Source organism: Telopea speciosissima, chromosome 2, assembly GCF_018873765.1.
Source record: "Telopea speciosissima isolate NSW1024214 ecotype Mountain lineage chromosome 2, Tspe_v1, whole genome shotgun sequence".
In the NCBI taxonomy this organism is placed as follows: Eukaryota; Viridiplantae; Streptophyta; class Magnoliopsida; order Proteales; family Proteaceae; genus Telopea; species Telopea speciosissima.
The window spans coordinates 80,207,210-80,230,627 of NC_057917.1; the positions used below are offsets into that span (position 1 = coordinate 80,207,210).

The following is a 23,418-nucleotide window of genomic DNA, read 5'->3' on the forward strand; positions in this document are numbered from 1 at the left end:
AAATGGCCAAAATAACCCTTATCACAATGTGAACTATCCATAATACCCTTAAGGGTAAAAACCCAAATACAAACACCGTTCTATCTTTCATTGTCTTCGTTGGCAGAAGGCGGAAGAAGCAAGAACAGGGAAGGGGACTTCTGCAATCAATGCCATTTTTTGACCCATTTACATCCTCTGAAGGCGGAAGGAGGAAGAACACCAACACCGGTGATGCTGTTCTTGGTTGGGTGAAAAATGGAAAGTGAAAAGAAATGGGTTTAGGTTTCGGTGGAGGTAGATGGGTTGAGATAAAAATGAAGTTAGGATTTGGGATTAGGAGACTGTAAATTCATTGAGACAATAAAAATGCAGGTCATGGTTGTTGCAAAGGATAGGAACCGTAAATTCACTGAGACAATAGAGCTTCAAATTGGGCTGAAGAACTATGACCCACAAAAGGATAAGCGTTTCAGTGATTCTGTGAAATTGCCTCATAATTATGAGCAAAACGGAGGCTACAGATCCAAATTACGTAACACGAGGAGTTCTGAAGAACCAGTACACTCCAGAAATACCTGTAGCCAAACCGAGAAACCCTAAAACTGAACTATCTAAGTAAAAGGTCTGCTAATGAAACCAAATACATGTCAAAAAATGAAGAGGATCAAAGTAACGGAAACAAGGAATCAAAAACAGCGCCAAAGATGAACCCTAGTAGCACAAATCGAGAAGGTAAAGCGAAAAGCATAAGAGAAAGATGATCAAACCTGACCCTCGACCTTGAGATTGATGTGAGCCACCGACTGATCGGTGGGCTTCTTGTCTTCCTCTTGGTTTGTTACCGCTGACATTCTCTCTCCCTTTCTGTCTCTCCGCTATTCGCAGGTAACGATGCGAGACGATGAGGCTTGGCCTTCCCTTTCTCCGCTGCAAACCAAAGCAACCGGAAGGACACTTCATATGGTATCTCCGTGCCGGTAGCGCCATCACTCTGAGGAAGGAGGTTGTGGTGGTGGTTGACGTCAGAGTTGGATGGAGGTTAAAATTGACATTTCAACTTTGGGTGTTAACTGTGCTTAACATCAGGGGAAAGGTTGACATTTTGACCAAGTATGGGATGTCCGTGACATATTTGACATATTGCATACTTACAGGGGGTGTCTGTGAAATTTGCCCTTATTATTATTACTATTATTATTGTTATCTCATCTCTCATGCCTGGATTAGGTTTATCATACCATCTTTAAATCTCTTCTGTTCTTCTATTGTTCGACCAAAACTCTTTCTTTTATTTTATTAATTGTATTGTACGTCAAGTAGTGGGCAAGCCTTGGTGCAACGGTGAAGTTGCGGTATTACAACCTGTTGGTTGTGGGTTCAAAACTTGTAAACATACTATCTTGCAAAGCAGGGGATAAGGTTGCATACATTTACCCCTCCCAGACCCTGAAGTAACGGGAGCCTTGTGCATTGGGACACTCTTTATTGTACGGCAAGTCCTTTCTTCTACTATAAGGCATACAAAAATCTTATGATTTCGTGCTTAATTGAATCCATGTTTATTCAAATAAGGTATATAAAGCAACAACAGAAGAACCATTTAACCCAATGAGCAGGATTCTTAATCCTTATGTATAACCTGACTAAAACATTTTGATCATACCAATGTTAGGTTGAAGTCATATCATGTTTTTGGCTTCTAGACACCCTGTCTAGGTGGTGACTAGGGATGTAAACGGATCGGATTCGGATCGGATACGGATCGGATGTGATCGGAGCCGGATATTCCCTGGTCGAATACGGATACCTCTAAACGGATTCGGATGCGGATCGGATTCGGATTTTCGACCATCCGTTTACATCTCTGCCTTGTGTAACCCGGACCTTCCTCCCCCTAGCGGGTACAATTCACTCTCAATCCATATCTCTTAGATCATGATTCTCTTTTCATCATATTCTAGAACTTATTTAATCTTCAAAAACCCTTGAAATCATTATTTACTTAATTTTTTATTATTAAGTATTCGGATTTTTTTTCGGACGGATTTTAATCGGAGTATTCGGATTATTTTCCGGATATCTCTAAACGAATACGGATGCGAATTCGGATTCGGATTTCGGTTATCCATTTACATCCCTAGTGGTGACTATTTGAGGATGATAGAGAGACTATTCCTTGTTAGAAAGGGTCAGTATTGTTATAGGAAGACCATATTTAAGGTGGATCATTTCAACCGATCAAAGCCATAACTTGTTGAAAATTATTTTAAAAAGGGCTATCATTATCTTTTCAAAGAGCAAGTAACCCTATTGGGGGGGGGGGTGTCAGTCCTACCCATTTCAATAACCTGTTCATTGGATGTCAATTTAACTATATCAGGATGGACTGTGTCTCTAAAAATTTGCCTAATCAATTACAACAACAACCATAACCTTATCCTAACTAAATGGGGTCGGCTACATGGATCCGATAGAGGCTATGACAGTAATAGAAATAAGAGAAGTAAAAGGGAGTAAGAGGAGTAAAATGAAGTAAAAAAGACAATAAGTAACGGGAAAAGTCGAAGCATTAGTCAAAGCAGCATCCCAGGAACATTCCCCTACAAGGGGTCGGCTACACGGGTCTTTGTCCTCCACACCACTCTATCGGTTGTTATACTAGGATCGAGCCCTAGCACATGCATATCCTTTCTTATCACTTCTCCAATAGTCATTTTAGGCCTGCCCCTACCTCTTTTAGCTACGTCAACCTGAATCTGGTCACTCTTCCTTACTGGTGCATCCATAGGTCTCTGTTGTACATGATCATACCACCTCAAGCGGCTCTCACGGAGCTTCTCTTGGATTGGTGCAACTCCCAGTTCGGTTCTAATACAATCATTCCTTACTCTATCTCTCTTGGTCTTGCCACACATCCTTCTCAACATCCTCATCTCCGCTACACTCATCTTATCTATATTACTCTTCTTAACTGTCCAACATTCCGCCCCATAAGTCATGGCCGGTCTTATTACTGACCTGTAGAATTTCCCCTTAAGATTAACAGGCATGTGTTTGTCATATAGCACTCCCGAAGCACCTCTCCATTTCAGCCATCCTACTTTAATTCTGTGGGAGACATCATCCTCTATATCACCCTCTTTGTTAATGGTTGATCCCAGGTATCTAAAGCAATCACTTTGTGGTAGCTCTCGCTCCTCAAGTTTCACCACTTCATCACCTCTTCTGGTTTGATTGAAGTTACACATCATACATTTTGTCTTTGTTCTGCTTAATTTAGACCTTTGTGTTTCCAAGCTTGATCTCCATAACTCCAACTTTGCATTAATCCCTTCCACTGTCTCATCTATCAAAACAATATCATCAACCAAATGCATACACCAAGGGATCTCATCTTGGATGTGTCTGGTTAAATCATCCATGATGAGTGCAAACAAATACGAGCTTAGAGTTGATCTTTGGTGTAATCCAATTGTAATAGGGAATTCACTACTTTGACCATCTGCAGTTTTGACACTTGTCACCACGCCCTCATACATGTCCTTAATTATATCCACATAGTTATTGGAGCTCCTTCTTTTCCCTAGAACATGCCTAATCAATTCTGACTCAATAACTGACAGGCAACCTCCACCGAGGTATAACGTAACAGGTTTTGTAGTTCTCGTAATGACCTTATTATCCTAAGCAATGCAATTTTAATGTCAGTGTTAGCAGTCAGATAGTCTCTCGAAGAGAGCAATATCATTTGCATGATTACTGTTCATCTCTATTTTGTGTGATTTAGAGGCTATGGCCTTTCCTTAACCCCTTTAGTGATAGAAAATTTGATAAGGTTAAATTGACACCAGTTGAACATGCTATAGAAAACAACATAATATTAAGCTGGAGTGACTGACTGATAATGAATAGTTGTATTGGAATTCTCCTAATGATCTTATTATCCTAAGCAATGCAATTTTAATGTCAGTGTTAGCAGTCAGATAGTCTCTCAAATAGAGCAATATCATTTTGATGATTACTGTTCATTTCTATTTTGTTTGATTTAGAGGCTATGACCTTTCCTTAACCTCTCCAGTGATAGAATACTCGATAAGGTTAAATTGACATCAGTTGAACATGTTATAGAGAATAACATAACATTAAGCTGGAGTGACTGACTGATAACGAATAGTTGTATTGGAGTTCTTAATATTCTTTGATTCTTTGATTCATATAGAGCAATGTAATTATACATGTTATTGATAATTGACCCCAAAACAATGCTCCACTTTGGAAATTATTGTGCTTTTTAATAACCATCATTTTGTCTTTGATTGTAGGGAAAACAAAGAACTGGTTAAGCAATTATGTATTCCACTTCCCGGTTCAAAGAATTTGCATTTTTCTACTCGTTTTCCACAGAATGGTTGGGGCCAGTTCAAAGCATGCTTGTGGAAACAAAATTTGTTATATTGGAGAAGTCCAGATTACAATTTAAAGCGCTTCATGTTTACATTTATGTCATCTTTGGTGTTCGGAGTAGTATTTTGGAAGCAAGGAAAGAAGATGTAAGTGAATTCAACTCAAACTAATAATGATTAAATTGTGCATTTAAGATACTAGTCACAAAAATTTAAAACCCAACCTGATTCTCCTTGGAGCTTGGATTGGCCAAAAACAGCCTCCCATTAGCTTTCCATGCCCATATTCCTCTCTACAGATCCCATGAAGAAGTCAATTTTCCATCTATTTTACATAAAGCTGAATCATAGATTGTTTACATTAGGTTTTCCCAAATTCCTTCATTCAAATATCCAAATAAGCTAATGGGGTGATATTTCTAGGTGGAAAAGTCTGGAAAGGGTTCTCCAGGTGGGCCTTGGTTCTGCCCATAGTTCAAAAACTTGTCTCAACTCGGTGTCTCGACCTAGTCGAGACAACCGAAATCTCGAGATCTCGGTGAGACAGTGCATTTTTTTGTTTCGGTTTGATATTTCGGTGGGTAAATAGCCATAATTGGTTCTAAAATTTTAGGGGAAGCTTGTTTTAGGCTTAATAAACATATTTAAATCTTCAAATTGTAAAAAAAAAAAAAAAAGCACCCAATTTGGTGTTTTGGATTTGCACCCTTGGTTGGTTGTAAACGTCAAACGCTTATGTAATATTGCCTACTGTACGCATTGTTTGAGTGTTGTGAGACATAATTGGCAAGTAAAACACGTAAATTATGCAATAATGGATGAAGATATATAATATTAAATAATTCTTTAAGAAATAGTTAAAGACTTAGAGTAGAAACTACAAAGTACAGTGAACAATGCATGTTTTTTTTTTTGGGTAAGAACAATTCATGTTACATAAACATCCATCCCAAGTACAGTGAACAATGCATGTCATAGACACCCTAGTCTTCCACATCCCAACAATACAATACTAGGAGTCTGTGACTCCCTACTGGTATGAACTATGACATGCTGGAACGAGTCCACTCATGGTCCGATGGAGTCAACGTGCATTGTCCTCTGTATGCATGACATATGAATGCCATGTCATAGTGTTCGAGAAGAAACGAGAGTAGTCCTCCAACTGTCCTATAAATGGTCTCATCTACATACTGCATGTAATCCTAGGGTATAGGTCACCATAATGTGATTATGTGAAGAACCAACCATTGTGCCACTTTCATAAGATGGGTATGAATTGAGCCCCTTCCAGTTTGTATTAACTCTAATTTTTTCACATTTTTTGTTGTAGGAAAATCGACTTTTTTTATCAGGGAAAAATTATATATATATATAAACAGAAATTCTTTTGGCACTGTGGGGTCGTAGATTGGCCTCCGTTGTTTGACATATAAAAAATCTACCCCCATACCACAAATATTTGTCATATTTCTTTTAGGAAATAGTTTTTGGGAATAGTAAGTTTACCTGAAATAGTTGAATGTAGCTAAATCTACCCCAATAAGTAGCAATCAATCTCTTCGTAGTGATGTGGCAACTCTAATAGTGTATTCCAGTATTATTGAGTGGTGATGTGACAAAAAAATCAAGAGTCTAGGCTTTTCCCCCGTCTCCAGGTCAAAACCCACAAAACAGACTAAATAAGTTTGAAATTTTGAACTAAAGCTCAAGACCATGCCTTTTTTATATAGGAGTTTGTAAGATTTCGGCAAAATGGTACAAACAATACCGAAATCTCGCTAAAATCTTGAAAAATTCAATTGAAACTATGTATGTTTGATATTTCGTATGTAATCTCGTCTTGCCCAGGTCAAGACTTCCAAGATTTTCGAGATCTCGACAAGTTTTGAACTATGGTTCTGCCATGTGTCAGCTTAGATGAGGCTGAAACTTTGTGTATAACTAGACCTCTGGATCTTCTACCCACACGTCAAGTTGCATCCCAATAAGAGTTGGTCAAGTGGCAAAATCAAGTAGTATTGAAAAATTTAGGACTATGGAGAGGATGCATGACAAGTAATGGATGATGGAGAAATATAGGGTTGCTAATCTTTTTCTTTTCTTCCTTTTTGGCTTTTCCTTGCTTTTCTTATAAGGGTTCTCTTTTATTTCTTGTACTTGGTTGAATATATTGGTTATTCACCCAAAAGAAAAAGATTAGTAGACCATAGGCCGACCACAGGGGGAGAGTTGATCAACAACAACAAACTCAGGCTTATCCCGACTTAATGGGGTCGGCTACAGGGTTCCAAACAAAACAAAGTAGGAAAAACTGAGTTCTAAACAAAAAGAGAAAGAATAGGAGGGAAAAGAGTGATGGGGACAGAGATGAAAGATGAAAAATGGAAAATTAATAAAAGAAAAAAGGATGAAAAGTGAAACATGAAAGATAGTAAGAGGAAAAAGGCACAACCCAACACGTCAGTAGATTCTCAGGTAAATAGGGTCTGCTACATGTATCCTTGCCCTCCAATAGGCTCTCTCCGAGGTCATACTTGGTACAAGACCTAGGCTAAGCATGTCCTTCCTTACAACTTCTCCTATGGTCATTTTAGGCCTGCTTGTAGCTCTTTTAGCTCCTTTAAGCAGAATCATATCACTCCTCCTTACTGGGGCGTCCATAGGCCTCCGTTGAATATGACCATACCACCTTAAACAACTCTCTCGGATCTTGTCAATGATCGGGGCAACCCCTAAGTACATAGAGGATGATGTTTCACATAGAATTAAAGTGGGATGGATGAAGTAGAGAGGTGAATCTGGACTGCTATGTGACCGACGTATTCCTATAAAGCTTAAAGGAAAGTTCTATAGGATTGTTTTGTGACCGGCTATAATGTATGGCAGAATGTTGGGCAGTTAAGAAGTGTCATATTGGTAAGCTGTGTAGTAGAGATGACTGACCCCAGATATCTAAAATAGTCACTTTGCGGTATCTTTCCCCACACATCATATACTCCGTCTTTGTTTTATTGATCTTAAAGCCTCTTGTTTCCAAGGTTGACCTCCAAGCTCTAACTTAGAGTTAATTCTTTCTTTTGTCTTGTCTACCAAAATGATATCATCGGCGAAGAGCATACACCATGGGACCTTGTCTTGAATGCCCTTGATTAGATCGTCCATGATAAGCGCAAATAGATAAGGGCTTAAGGCTGATCCCTGATGTAACATAATTGGGAATTCCTTGCCCTGACCTCCCATACATCTCACACTAGTCACTACTCCCTAATACATATTTTTAATTACTTCCACATATTTACTCGACACCCCTCTCCTCACAAGAACATGTCGGAATAAATCTCTTGGGATTCAGTCATAGGCTTTTTCCAAGTCAGTAAAGACCATGTGGAGATCCTTCTTACGATCTCTATATCTTTCCATAAACCTCCTCAATAAGTAGATAGCTTTTATCGTGGATCTACCTGACATAAAGCCAAATTGGTTCACTAAGATATGCGTCTCTCTTCTCAAACGGGTTTCAATAACCTTATCCCAAAGTTTCATATGTGATTCATTAGCTTTATGCTTCTATAGTTATTGCAGCTTTGGATATCACCCTTATTTCTGTAGATCGGGACTACAATGCTTCTCCCCTGGCATCTTCCTTGTGTTCGTTACCCTGTTAAATGGTTTGGTTAACCAATAAGCCCCACATTTTCCAAGGGTTTTCCGCACTTCTATTGGAATCTCATCTGGGCCTGGAGTCTTGCCAGTTTTCATCTTTCTTAAGGCTACTGCCACGCTAACCTTTCTTACATATCTTTGACGAGTAGTCTCATATTGAATATTGTATCGTCCGGGTCATGTCCACTCAACCTATCTCCATTTAGTAGGTCATAAATATATTCATTCCATTGTTAGAGTTTATATGTTGTAAGGGTATTTTAGGGACTAGTTAGTTTACTAGTTGCCTTATGTTGTAATTCTCTTTTTTCCCTTTTACCTCCCTAGGGAGGAGTATGTAATTTGTTCTATTCTCATTAGTGAAGTAATATAGGTGTGTGAGAGACATTCTCTTGAACACACAACTTTTGCACCGAATTCTCTTTCTCTCCATTTCTTCATCTTCTCCTTCTCTTCTTCTTCTATCTTCTTCTTCTTTCTTACCATACATCCATTACCTAAATCTCAACTTGGTATCAGAGCAACCTCCGTTTCTGGTTTGAGAGTCGTCCTACAAGCTCTCTACCTCCTTTCCCTCTCTTTGGAACCCTAGGTTACAAAGGGGTTCCAAGGAAGAGGCTGATATGTGAAAACTTTGAAGAAATCATGCCATATCTCTTGATGAAGCCTATGGAAGCACTAAGATAGGTCTTCATGTGAAGACTTGGCTGTTTGAAGCCCAAATCAATGAAAGACAACCCAGAATACTGTTCTGTGAGCAGTAACTCGAGAAATTACTGTTCCTCTTTCTGAAACAGCCCTTGTTCTCCCTCATCTTGGCTTTGTTGAAGCTTGGACCTGGCCCATTGGAGTCGCCCTAGGGTCCCCTTTCAAGCCCCTAAAACATTGGTTGCAAAGGAGGAAAGCCCAAGGTCTGCAACTCACTTTTTATGCTTCTGCTACAGTAACTTCGCCTGTTCTGGGAAGTTTTTCTTGTTTCTCCTTCATCCAAGGTCAATTGGAGATGAAATCAGGTCCTGTGGAGTCACCTTGGAGTCTACTTTCAAGCCTATATAAGCTCAGCTCGTGATATCTAGCCCTCTTTCTCTGCTACTCCAAACTGTGATGCTCTATAATGCTGCCAGTTGTTGAAATAATGACTGTTTTGTGATATACTACTGTATTGAACCTATTTGATGGGTTTTATTTGCTGAGTTATATTGTTTCAAGATTATGGGTTGTTTTATAATGGATGGAAGGTGCTATTGGTGAAGAAGGGAGCTACCAACCTAGATGGTATGTGATACTTTCAGCTGCTTGGTGTTGGTGAGGTGTGTTGTTTGAGTCTCTCGTGTTGTTGTATGATGCCATTACACTTTGAAGCATGGTGGAATTGGATATTGTTGACGTATTAGCTTGGTTTGCTACCTGGACTGCAATTACCAGTGTTTGAAAATTTCTTTTTGGGTTGAGAATATACTCCCCATTGGATTTGAGTATCGTTTCCTTTTCTTTGTTCATTCCTACATTATGTCAGCTCTTGGTGGAAGAGGCCAAGGCCCAACCCAAGAAAATGACAGAGATAGGTTCCGCTGTGACCACTGTGGGAAGTTTGGCCATACGCGAGAGAGATGTTGGACACTTCATGGTTAGCTCCTTGGTATACCAGGCAGCAGAAGAGGGGGAGCCAGAGCATGCACCTTGTTGACTGAGGATACACATATGCGACCTCCATATGGACTACAGATAGACACTGGTGTACTGCCAGCTTCCACTTTACAGGCCTCTACGTTTGGCTCTTCTACTACCTCTATGTGGGTCATTGATTTTGGAGCCACTGACCATATGACTGGCATATCTCAGTGTTATGACTCTTACTCTACCTATTATGGTCAGGAAAAGGTTAGAGTTGCTGATGGTTCCTATTCTTCCATTTCTGGTAAAGGTAGTGTCCGTGTTACTTCATCTGTCTCTCTTGACTCTGTTCTACATGTTCCTTAGTTTCATACTAATCTCCTATCTGTGAGCCATCTAACCAAATCCTTGAATTGCTCTGTTACTTTCTTTCCATCTCATTGTGTTTTTTAGGATTTGGTGACAAAGAGGGTAATTGGCAGAGGCCGTGAGGAAAAGGGGCTCTACCTTCTTGATACAGGTCCATCTTCTCTTACGACTTCTCAGTCATATGTATGTGGGCGTAATGACAATAGTGATGTTGACTCTATTATGTTGTGGCATCAGCGTTTGGGTCACCCTTCTTTTGGTATTATGAGGGCAAAATTACCCCACCTGTTTTCTTCCATTCCTTCTTCCCATGTATTTAAGTGTGAACCCTGTTTATTTGCCAAACATTGTCGTTCTCCTTATCCTTATCATGGTCATAGATCTGATGTTCCTTTCCATATTGTGCACTCTAATGTTTGGGGACCATCTCCCACAACTTCTCTGTCTGGCTATCGTTATTTTGTTTCCTTTGTTGACGACTATTCCAGGTCCACTTGGACCTACTTGATGAAACAAAAAAGTGATGTTTATGATGCTTTTAAAAATTTTTATCAGCTCATTTGTACCCAGTTTCATACTCGCATTCAAATTGTTCGTTCTGATAAAGGGGGGGAGTATATGTATGGGGGGCTTCAACAGTTTTTTACTGATCATGGCATTATCCATCAAGTTACCTGTATTGACACCCCTCAACAAAATGGGGTGGCAAAAAGGAAAAATCGCCATCTGTTGGAAATCACTAGGAGTCTCCTGTTTGGCATGCATGTTCCTAAGACTTTTTGGTCTGCAGCCCTTCTTACTGCTGCCTTTTTAATCAATTGCATGCCCTCTAAACTTCTTGGCTCCAATTCCCCTATAGACTTGTTGTCTCCTCAGACTTCTGCTTTCTCTCTTCCTCCTAAGGTGTTTGGGTGTGTCTGCTATGTCCATGTCAATAAATGTGCTCAGACCAAGCTTGACCCCAAAGCACTCAAATGTATTTTTCTTGGATACTCCTCCTTTACCAAGGGGTATAAGTGCTACCATCCTTCTTCCAGAAGGACATTTCTCTCCAAAGATGTTACCTTCTTTGAATCTATTCCTTTCTTTACTTCTTCTCATCATCCTCTTCAGGGGGAGAATAGTGGAAATGAGGAGGCTGCTTCTATTCCTTTCTATCCACCTTTGCCTACTTCTCCGTTTCTGTTTGATATTGGGAAACACAAAGAAGGGGCTGTTGTTGATACTGATACTCATTCAGGTGATGATGCTAGCAATGAAACAGAAGGGGTTGTTGTTGTTGAAAATGGTTTTGGTAATCAGAAAGATTACTACATTACATACAAAAGAGGTGAAGGCTTGCATAATACAGGACAGAAGACCTGCCAAGAGCCCTCTTTGGATCCTCATCCTGAGCTCCACCGACCTCATTCAGGTGATATCCCTTCTCCTCCCTCTGATTTAGACCTTCCGATTGCTGTTAGAAAAGAAAAGAGAGCTTGTACTAACCCTATTTCCCAGTTCCCAATCGGATGCAGGTGGGTCTATACAATCAAGTAGAGGTCTAATGGTGCAGTTGAGAGGTACAAAGCAAGATTGGTAGCCAAAGGTTATAGTCAAGTGTATGGGATTGATTATCAGGAAACATTTGCTCCTGTGGCTAAACACAATTCTATTCGGGTTCTCTTATCATTGGCAGCCAATAGGGATTGGCCCCTATTCCAGTTGGATGTGAAGAATGCGTTCCTCCGTGGTGACTTAGAGGAGGAAGTATACATGCAGCCTCCTCCTGGCTTCAAGTTCCCTTTAGCTAAAGGCAAGGTGTGTCTCCTCAAGAAGGCTTTATATGATCTCAAACAATCTCCAAAAGCATGGTTTGAGAGGTTCAAGCAGGCTATTCTGAAGAATGGATACTCTCAAAGTCAAGCTGACCATACCTTATTTATTCGGAGTGGTAATGGTACCATTACAGCCCTTATAGTCTATGTTGATGACATTATTGTGACTGGTAATGACAGTGTTGAGTTAGCTTGTACTAACCCTATTTCCCAGTTCCCAATCGGATGCAGGTGGGTCTATACAATCAAGTAGAGGTCTAATGGTGCAGTTGAGAGGTACAAAGCAAGATTGGTAGCCAAAGGTTATAGTCAAGTGTATGGGATTGATTATCAGGAAACATTTGCTCCTGTGGCTAAACACAATTCTATTCGGGTTCTCTTATCATTGGCAGCCAATAGGGATTGGCCCCTATTCCAGTTGGATGTGAAGAATGCGTTCCTCCATGGTGACTTAGAGGAGGAAGTATACATGCAGCCTCCTCCTGGCTTCAAGTTCCCTTTAGCTAAAGGCAAGGTGTGTCTCCTCAAGAAGGCTTTATATGGTCTCAAACAATCTCCAAAAGCATGGTTTGAGAGGTTCAAGCAGGCTATTCTGAAGAATGGATACTCTCAAAGTCAAGCTGACCATACCTTATTTATTCGGATTGGTAATGGTACCATTACAGCCCTTATAGTCTATGTTGATGACATTATTGTGACTGGTAATGACAGTGTTGAGTTAGCTAGACTGAAGTCCTACTTGGCTCAACAGTTTGAGATTAAAGATTTGGGTCCCTTGAGGTATTTTTTGGGAATTGAAGTGTCACGGTCCAAGAAAGGCATCAACATATGTCAAAGGAAGTTTGTTCTTGACTTGTTAAAAGAGACAGGGATGTTGGGCTGCAAACCAGCGAGCTCTCCTATTGAGCAAAATCATAAACTAGGAGAAGATTGTGGTCCCCCTCTTGTTGATGCAGGGAAGTACCAGAGATTAGTGGGGAAACTCATCTACCTATCTATGACTCGCCTAGATATTTCTTATGCAGTGGGAGTTGTGAGTCAGTTTATGCATGCCCCCAAGAGTGGGCACTTGGATGCTGCATACCGTATGCTTAGATACTTGAAGTCCTCCCCAGGGAATGGACTATTGTATGCCAGGCATGATCACCTGAGGATAGAGGGCTTTACAGATGCTGATTGGGCTGGATCCATCTCAGACAGAAGATCTACTTCTGGTTATTACACATTTGTTGGTGGTAATTTGGTTACATGGAGAAGCAAGAAACAACCTGTTGTAGCTAGATCCAGTGCAGAGGCAATATTTAGGGCAATGGCACATGGAGTTTGTGAACTTATATGGTTGAAGTGATTAGTTCAAGAGTTAGGGTTTGCTGCAAATGATCCTATGCGGCTCTATTGTGACAACAAGGCAGCTATAAGCATTGCTCACAATCTGGTACAACACGATAGAACTAAGCACATCAAAGTGGACCGGCATTTCATCAAGGAGAAAATAGACTCCGGCTGTATTTGCACTCCTTTTGTGAAGACATGTGATCAATTGGCGGACATCTTTACCAAAGGGCTTTCTTCTCTCCAGTTTGGTACCCTATTATGCAAGCTGGGAATGCATGATATTTATTCTCCAGCTTGAGGGGGAGTGTTAGAGTTTATATGTTGTAAGGGTAATTTAGGGACTAGTTAGTTTACTAGTTGCCTTATGTTGTAATTCTCTTTTTTCCCTTTTACCTCCCTAGGGAGGAGTATGTAATTTGTTCTATTCTCATTAGTGAAGTAATATGGGTGTGTGAGAGACATTCTCTTGAACACACAACTTTTGCACCGAATTCTCTTTCTCTCCATTTCTTCATCTTCTCCTTCTCTTCTTCTTCTATCTTCTTCTTCTTTCTTACCTTACATCCATTACCTAAATCTCAACTTCCATCTCTTCACAATGTCTTCATTCCTTACCAACACCTTTCCATCATCATCCTTAATACACCTCACCTGATTGGAATCTCTGCTCTTCCTTTTTCTCATCTTAGCTATCTTATATATATCGTTTTCTCCTTCTTTAGTGTTTAGGTTGATATAAAGATCCTCATACTTCTTCATCCTAGCCATCCCCACAACTTCCTAGCTTCGTTTCTAGCATCGTTATATCTCGTTTTATCTTCTATTTCTTTAGTCCTTTGCCATGTTTCTTGGTCTTAATGGCAGCTTGTACCTCATCGTTCCACCATCAAGTATCCCTAGGGGCCTGACGACTGCCCTTCACTTCCCCTAACACTTCTTTGGCAGTCATCATCTCGTTCCACATCGCATTGGTGTCTCCCTCAAAGTTCCACTTTCCATGTTTGACCACATTATCAGAAAAAGGCCATAAGACTTCCCTTTTAATCTCCACCACCTTATCTTAGGGTACATAGGTTCCCTCCTATGCTTCTGTGCACTGAGGTACATATCCAGGACCACCAGTCTGTGTTGGGTGGTTAGGCTCTCCCTAGGGATAATCTTACAGTCCTTACACACCATTCTATTTGCCCTTCTTGTAAGGAAGAAGTCTATTTGGCTAGTGTGGTTCCCACTTTTAAAGGTAACTAAGTGTTCCTCTCTTTTTTCGAAGAAAGTGTTTACAATGGGAAGATCATAAGCTGCCCCAAAGTCTAGGATTGAGGTCCCTTACTCGTTCCTCTCCCCAACCACAAAACTGCCATGGACACCTTCATATCCTCTACGATCACTCCCAACATGTCCGTTCAGGTCACCTCCGATAATAATCGATTCATCTTGGTCAAAACCCTGCATTAAATCATCCATGAGTTCCCAAGGTGCATAAGCGCAAACTATATTGACAACCTCTTTCTCCAATACTAGTTTGATGGATGAAATTGTCTCCTAGTCTTTTGACCTCTACTACATCATTCTTTATATCTTTGTCCACTATTATGCCCACTCCGTTTCTATTACTATGGTCTCCTTAATGCCTAAGTTTGAAGTCATCCAACACCTTAGCTTTGTTACCCTTCCATCTTGTCTCTTGGATACATGCGATATTAATCTTTTGTCTCCTCATAACATCTACCAACTCCAGGCTCTTAGCCGTTAAGGATCCAATGTTCTAGGAAGCTAGTCTAATTCTACGCTTCTGGGCTGAACAACTTCCTCTCACTTGCCCTTGACTACTTATCACCGTACACATGGACAATCGAGATCACTTCCTTGATGTCCAATTGTTGGATCGTTCAAATCATGCCTCCACGCAATAGAAATAGGTGACTGACCTTGAAAACTTCTCCACACAGGCTGGCCTAGAAAAACTTTTGCGTAAACAAAATTGGAAATTTTAACGTAAAGGTACTTTTGCATACATAAATTTGTCTTTTGTTTTGATTGGAAAAGAAGCATTTTTAGTTAATTAAGAAAAATTTTGGGGAAAGGGATAGGCACACCGCCCGTGTGCAGTAAACTAGAGAGCAGGCACCAACGAGGGTGTGGGATCAGGTGTTATGGAGGAGAGGCAGGGGGGTCATTTGTAAGTGGGAGGAGAGATAGACACAATGGGTGCGGTACACTGAAGGTGTGCCCAGCTTTTTCCCGAATTTTAATCTAAAGATACTTTTTGCATACATAAATTTGTCTTTTCCTCTGATTAGAAAAGAAGCATTTTTAGTTAACCAAAATAATCAGACTTTTGAAGACAAGAAAGGGGTTACCACATGAAGGTGCTCTTTTTGTCTAAGTTTATATTCAAAGAGATAAGAAGACTATTCCAAGCACTAACATAATTCATTTCATTTTGTTTTGTAGAGATAACCAACAAGACCTGTTCAATGTATTTGGTTCAATGTTTACTGGTATTCTTTTCTTGGCTGTAAACAATTGCTCATCAGTCCAACCATTTGTTGCAATAGAGCGCACTGTGTTGTATAGGGAAAGATTTGCCGGAATGTACTCCTCATGGGGGTATTCATTTGCACAGGTCAACCTCCCTCTCTGTCTGTGTGTGTGTGTGTGTGTGTTTCTTCTCATGGGGGTATTCATTTCACTTTTTTTTTTTCTCCTCATTTGTGTTTCCATCAGCTCTTGCTTATTAGTCAGGTACCTAACACTATATTTATATTCCATGAAAAAGGAAAAAAACACACGAGTCCAACATTGGAAACTAAATTTATAACTCCCCTCTCTTAAGCTCTTATATTTTATATATAGGAGAGTGTTCTCCACTACACCAGTGTGTGTGTGTGTGTGTGTGTGTGTGTGTGTGGGGGGGGGGGTGGGTTGGAATCTCCCATGCCATGACAACGGCGGTTGGACCTGGCTCAGCCCAACCAATCTGGCCGATGGGCTTGCCACTTGGCACCTAATAGATGGTTGACTTGATGACGTACATTCATGGAGAGGCCCTTCCCTAAGATCTTAAGCCCAACAATCGTACACTACCCAATCAATGTGGGACTCTGACCATGAGGCACTCACTGCAGCTTGGGTCATAGGACCCCACATGGTTCGCTGCATAGACATCCCGCCATGATACCATTTGACAATGTCCATCTCAAAAGCCCAAGCTTCATGGTGGAGAGGCCCTTCCCAGGATCTTAAGTCTAGTAGTCGCACACTATCTGAGCGATGTGGGACTGAACTATCCCCTCATTCTTGGCCATGGAACGCACTCACTGCATCACTAGAAAACTAGGACCCAGAACATACTAATGTCTTGTAGAGGTTTGAGGCATTGAAATAGGCCAATAGTATATTTGCACGCATAACCTTTCACAATCTTAACCAGAGTAACAACTTCAATTTGTACATAAATATATTCAATATCCAATTACCTCAAATCCCTATAACAATTCCTTATGTCTCAGCCCAACCTTGATGGTTCAACCATTGACCCTGGACCCTGGATCCAGCCCCATTCACAAGTTGATGAATGGGCAAGGTATTCAACATCATTGTATTAAGAGTCAACAACAGGTATGACCTTAAAGAGAGTGAAATGTCCAAGTAGTTGGTCTGTGGCTTGTCAAAAAATTGACTTCTCAATCCACCTGAAAATATCCCAGCGATGTAAAAATGGTCCAATGATTTATCAAGAAATTCTGCTGTTATCTATTTGGTACTTTTTCAGTTTATAAAAAAGGACTTGATATTTGCAGGTGGTAATTGAGCTTCCCTATTTGTTTGCTCAATCTCTTATTTATCTCATTATCTCATATCCTATGATTGGGTATGGACTATCAGCGTATAAGATATTTTGGTACCTCTATACTACTTTCAGCACAATTCTTTTCTTCAATTACCTTGGGATGCTGCTTGTGGCTTCCACACCAAATATTCAGGTTGCTGCCATATCATCCTCTGCTTTCTATGTATTGATGAATATATTTTCTGGATTCCTGATACCAAAACCGGTAAGCACTAACCATCTATCTTCTATACAACATTCTGGGGATATTTTGATTTTGTATATTTATGGCTCGAATTCTGTCAAACTTTGAGAAGCTTTTGAGTATGATTGTTAAGCCTGTGTATTTGTTCTTTGGGTTCTCCATATGGTTTTGGGATAATAGTGAAAGTTCATCTTATTTCATTTCATTTTCATGGACATTAGACAGTATATAACCACATCTAGGTTTTGTGTGCATCATTTATGTTAGGGAAAAGGAAAGATCTTCTATCTGTTTCGCAGATTTTCTACCTCATGGGTTGGTAATATGTTCATTCTGATCATTCAAAAGATGGAAAATCTTCATGATATGATACATCTCAACTTTCATGGTCTATATCAATTGTATGACACACCATGTATTTCAAATGAATTTCAACATATTATACTAAAATATATTCCTCAAAAAATCCGATTCGTGTGGATTCTTCCCCCAACTAACGAAGAGATCTTGATGGAATTGCCACATATGAAATTGAGCATAATCTTGCAAAGAAATACCATAATTAGATTTGGATCGTAGTAGATATTTGCCATGTGGCAGAACAGACAGGCAGCCAAAAGCCCTTCAGTGGCTCTATAGCTGTGAGATTTGCCCTTTATTTGCTTGTTTTATGCTTCTAGGTGCAATTTTCTCATCCCTTGCCTTTTGTGCTACAATTTACCTCATATGGAAAGAAACAGAAACCTGCGAAGGTAGACTCCAAATCCTATATTGTCCCGCAGATTTGGGCAGCCATCTCATTTGAGATTACATCTAAGATTGGCCCTTGGGTCAACTCCCCCTACAAACAGAAATTTCCAAACGAACAACTTCAATGAAATCTTTCAATTTCTTATTTTACTATGTTCAACTCTATGTATTTCTCTTCCTTGAAGCTTCTTGGAACCTTCATCACCCTTGAGCTGGAAGGGAGAATTCTTGATCCTTTTTCTTTTTCCGCTCCTCATGTTGGGGTATTCCTTTGTACTCTTGGGGCTTCGTTGAATATAATTATGGGAAAAAGAACTCCATGGGGGAGCATGCACGCTGTGCCAAGAGGTGAAATGACCGCCCCGCCCCCTGAAATTCAGAAATGTCGCTCATGATTCTTCCACACATGCACAGGGGCCACGCTCCTCCACAGGAAACACTTCCCTCTATTAAAAAAGAGAGTAAATTACTCAGATTTCCCCTCACCTTTCTAACAATTCAAAGAACCTCTTCTGCGTTTCTAACAATTATTGAGACCTCCCCTACCTTTTTCAAACATGGCTTCACTTAGCCCTAGTCCATTAGTATTTTAACGCTGGTTAACGGATAAATTTGAAAAACCTAGGAAACTTGACAATTATACCTATTTTTCCATTTAGGAAGTTACTCTATTGCCCTTAATGAATAGGTAACTCAAATCCCAATCCCATCGTCATCTCCTACCTCCCAAAGCCTCTCAACTCAAACCTAACCTGCAATCGATCGATCCACCCACCTCCCATCGTGCGCAAAGAAAGGAATTGGTTAAATCTTCACTTGCCAGCGGTAAACCCCCAGGTTTAGGGTTCATTTTGCTCTTGTGGCATCCTCATCTTCTCAGATTGAAAACCCCACCGAGGATGCAAGATTGTGTAACCAAAAACCCAAGAATCACCCAACCATATGTTGTAGATAAGAAACTCACTAGAAAGAACAAGACCACAGCTTCACGACGACCAAGCTCAAAACCCTTAACAAATAATTGAAAGTCCGCAGAGCGATCCCCTTCCTCTCCCTTGTCCGAAACCGCCTTACCTGGTCCTTCAATGTTACCATCTTCCTCAGCGCCATCCGACAACGAAGCCCTCCGCCTTCCAAAGAAATTCTGAACCCACGACCTCCGAAAGCCTAAACCCGCATCTCTCCTCAGAATCCAAAGACCCTAATTCTCCCTGGTGGTTGAAAAAATGGCTGAGATTCACAGAACTACCGTTGACAAGGGAACGATGAACCAACCCGAAGAGAATTCGATTGTCATCTTCTCCAGAGAAGAAATCGTCGACTAGGGTTCCACCGCGGCTGAGGTGAAGGAAAGGGTGACGTCGTTGGTTCACGGTGGTTGGAGATATAAGATCTTCAAATGATCTGACATTCTTTTTTGCAAGATCGAGGCGAGATAAAAGGGCTTTTAAAGAGGGATCCTTATCGATTAAAGAGGTGACGTGGTATCAAAGCCATGTTTGGCTAGCAAAAAAAAAAAAAAAAGATCCTGTTGGCTGGTCCCATGCAGAAAGAAAATAGGATCATAGGCCACAAAATGATGGTCGAGGATAGGTGGGGTAACAAGGTCATGATGGATGAAGTCCGGGGGACGGTGAAAGATGTAGGTGACAAAAGGAGAGTCATCACTGGGGAGTTCCTGGAGCATAGCTATCCATCAGGTAACTGGGGCAAAAAGGCGGAGGAAACGGGCAAGGCATTAAGGACGCTGGAGACGGAAAAAGTAATTTCCGGTAGGGTTGGTGAAAACAATGGAGACAGATTCAAGATAGTGGAGGAGGGTATGACGGTTGAAGGTCATAGCAATCCAATGAACAGCCAGGAGATGCCAGAAGAACATGACACAATCTTTGTCAAAGAGGGCTGGATTAATGGTAAAAGGTGTGAGGAAGGGATAATCAGGATGGCATACGACCCAGTCGTATTGGAGACCATTCTTGTGGATAATGGATTTAAGGACAGACTGGTAAGTGGAGATACTATTGGCTTGTAAGGTTCTAAGAGAGATTTCACAAAGTAATGGTGGTGGAAGAGCCAGGAGTAAAGAGGTAAGAGGGTCTATTGGTGGTGGAGCAGAGGAGGAGGATGCGCCAGGGGTTAAAGGCATGCAAAGAACAGGTATGGAAGAGGAAGCAGGGGGTTTGTTCCGTGATAAAAAATCTGCTAAAACATTATCTTTACCCTTGATATGATTTACCCGAAAAGACTACTGAGAGAACCATTGAGCCCATCGCAAGAGTTGAGACTCTGGGAGCTGACGTTGTTTGAACTGCAGCATGTGGGGGAAGGAGGTCATATCCAGTTCAACTAGGAAAGTGTGTCCCATGAGGAAGAATTGAAACTTTTCAATTCCTCGTCGAACAACTAGGATTTCTTTGAAGGTGGAATGATAATGTTGTTCAGAGGGTTTGAAAGAACCACTTCGGTATCCACAGATTCGGCGGGACTTATCTGCAACTTCTTCAAGGAGGACAGCACCCCATTGGGTGTAACGAGCGTCGGACTGAAGGATGCGAAGGCCTGTAGAGGGAATCTATAAAGTAGGAAGATTCTGGGCCAATTGCTTGAGAGCCTGGATGGCTTTGGTGTGCATCAGAGACCAAGGAGGTGGATCCTTCTTTAGAAGTCGATGCAGAGTGCTAGTGTACTGGATCTGCTTTGGGAGAAACTCAATCATATAGTTGACGATGCCGAGGAATTGCTGTAACTGCTGTCTGGTCAGAGGGCCATCGGAGAAGGCGAGAAGAGAACGCCCAATATGAGGTTGGAGGTGGAAACTGCCATTGGAGATTGTGACGCCAAGAAAATTAATAGTGGAAACTGCAACGTCCATCTTAGTACGAGAGAGCATGATGCCATGCTGTAAAGTGAGGGAAAGGAACTTCTGGAGAAGTTTGGAATGGCTTTCTTCATCTTTAGAAAAGAGGAGGATGTCATCAATATAAATGAGAGCCTGGTCCTGGATAGATTCATAAACTTGAAGCATCGCCTGTTGGAACAGCGAGGGAGCAACCTTGAGGCCGAAAGGCAAAACAGTCCATTGGAAATGGTGGCCAGGAATGCAGAAACCGGTCTTGGCTCGATCATCAAGGTGAATGCCAAGTTGCCAAAAACCTGCCTTTAAGTCAAACTTGCTGAATATAGTTGCTTTGGAGAGTTGGAGGAGAAAAGCAGGACGAGTCGGCAGAGGAAACTTATCATCCGCTAGGAAGGCGTTAAGAGGCTGATAATTAATAACCAATCGAAGTTTGCCTCGTGTTTGTTCTGCTCGTTTGTTGACATAAAAGGCTTCACATGCCCAAGGGGAAGATGTCTTCTCTATAAGGTGCTGGGCTTGGAGCAGGGCAACATCCTGTCGAGCAAGAGCAAGGTGCTCAGGGTTCATGCCAGAATGACTTGCTTTAGTGGGATTTGCATCTTCATTCTTTTTGAATGGTAAGCGGATGGAGAACTTGGGGTTCTGCCACAGGGGGTGGTCACACTTAGTGAGAAATTCAGTGTGAGACTCAGCACTGCACTGGGAGAGAAGCTGCTGCTTGATATCTACAAGAGGGGATGTTAGTAATAAATTCGACACAGGGGTCCAAGGTAGGAAATGTTTCTTATGGCTGAGACCGTGGATGCTCCATCGGAGATGGGGGAGACGACAGAGGAGGTCAAAACCTATAAGGGCATCTCGTCCAGGAAGGGAAGATCCTAAGACAGTATGACTAAGGGTAAGGGCTGGGAAAAGCTTAAAACGGACTGGGCCTTTAGAGATAAGGTCAACCGAGAAAGTCTTTCCGTCCGCAGCAGTGAAAAACTGTTGCTGAGGTTTCCAAAACCAAGAGGGCAAAACATGGGGGGCAAGAATTGTCATGGAGCAGCCAGTGTCAAAATAACCAATAACCTTGACAGGGCGTTCCCATGTGGTGGCAGAGATGTACAAAGGGGCTTGAGGGAGAGGTACTTTGGTGACTGCAAGAAGGGGACTAGTAAGGGGTTGGGAGGAAGGAAGGGGGGGGTCCTTGACTGAGTACTGGGTAGATGGGGTCAAATCCATCGGACTCATCAGAAGAGCTGCTAGATAGATCATCCTAATTTTCCAAGGCAAAGAGCAGATCGGGGGAAAAATCATCATCTATGGAGTAGAGAGATTCGATGTCTGCATCTGGTTCATCACCAATGGAGAATTGGGTGAGCATATGCATGAGCTTAGCTTTCTTTGTCTTGTCAGGACAGTCCTTGGCAAAGTGACCTGGCTTGCCACAAGCATAACACTTAGTAGAAGTTTTATTACGAAACTTCTTCTGCTTAAAGTATTTGTATTTGTGAGGAGGCGGATGCTGCTGCTTGTGCCTGTGCTTGGACCGTTTGGACCAGGAGACCTTAGAAGACTTTGAGGGATACTGATGAGTGGAATTGTATTTAGAAAAATGTGCTTTCTTCTTGGTGGGACAAGAACAATTAGACTCTTTGCATTTAATCTTGAGATAGGATGTATCACAAGCATCGGTGATCTTGTGAGTAGTCTTTTCCCATTGTTTGAAGAAGAGCTGCTGGTCGCATAATTTCTGAAGAGCACTCAAAATCTCCTGGTAAAGTCTGCCAATTGGAGCTTGGCCAATCCGAAGACCCAAGTGTTGTAAGGCCTTTGAAGCATCTTTTCCCAATGGTTCCGGGAAAGAATTAAGGAAGACCTGCTTCATATTGGGGTCATCAAGGCCACCAAGAATATAGAACCGTTCAAGCATTCTAGTGTAATGCTTGGCAAGGTCAGTCTTCTGAAAGGAGCAGCATTTCATCTGGAAATATTCCTCTCTGGCTTTTATGCGATTGTTTTCAATAGGACCAATCATCTCATTATAGAGTTGGGCGATGAAAACATCAATCAGGATTTGGGTCCATTGAAGTTGTCGGTAGCCACCAAGGGCCATAAACCATTCTTGCAGAGTTCCGTGAGTACGGGCAAGGAACTTGGTGAGAACTGTGTTATCAGTGGAGCCTTCTTGTAACAGTTCTACGGTAAGCCAAACATGGAACTCAGAAATCCGATCAGGCCATTTGTGGAAAGGAATATCATCAAAAGTAAACAGCTGCTTAGGATCCTGGTTCGCAAAAGGGTACGCGACCTGGGGTGGTAGGTAGGGCTGCTGGGTCGGACCAGTAGAACCATGGTCACTATCACTGTGTACTAGTGGTTCAGTGACACTTTTAGTAGGATCCGTTGTGGGAGGTGGATGTGTCTGAAAAACCGAGGGAGGTTCAGTCAGGGAAACATCACTAGAGGAGAGAGAAGTACAGGAGGAAACCTTGGACAGAGACAGAACTGGGATAGGTTCCTGAACGGTCAGGTGGGTAAGATAAGAGCTGAGGGTATTTGGGTTTGTGGGTGGAGGCACAACAGCATAAGCAGGGTCAGAAGGA

At 41.4% G+C, this 23,418-nt stretch overlaps 1 protein-coding gene across 3 annotated transcripts in view; it reads left to right on the forward strand.

Annotated features, from left to right (window-relative positions):
- LOC122652010 (pleiotropic drug resistance protein 3-like) overlaps positions 1 to 23,418 on the forward strand; it is a 53,815-nt gene that overhangs the window by 26,092 nt on the left and 4,305 nt on the right. For 2 of the 3 annotated variants that reach the window (XM_043845627.1, XM_043845630.1), the window contains 3 exons: positions 4,305 to 4,532; positions 15,641 to 15,812; positions 16,990 to 17,244. In XM_043845627.1, the coding sequence (XP_043701562.1) occupies positions 4,305 to 4,532; positions 15,641 to 15,812; positions 16,990 to 17,244 (655 nt within the window). Of the gene's footprint in view, positions 1 to 4,304; positions 4,533 to 15,640; positions 15,813 to 16,989; positions 17,245 to 23,418 lie in introns of those variants that run through there. The other variant, XM_043845628.1, reaches the window with a different exon arrangement.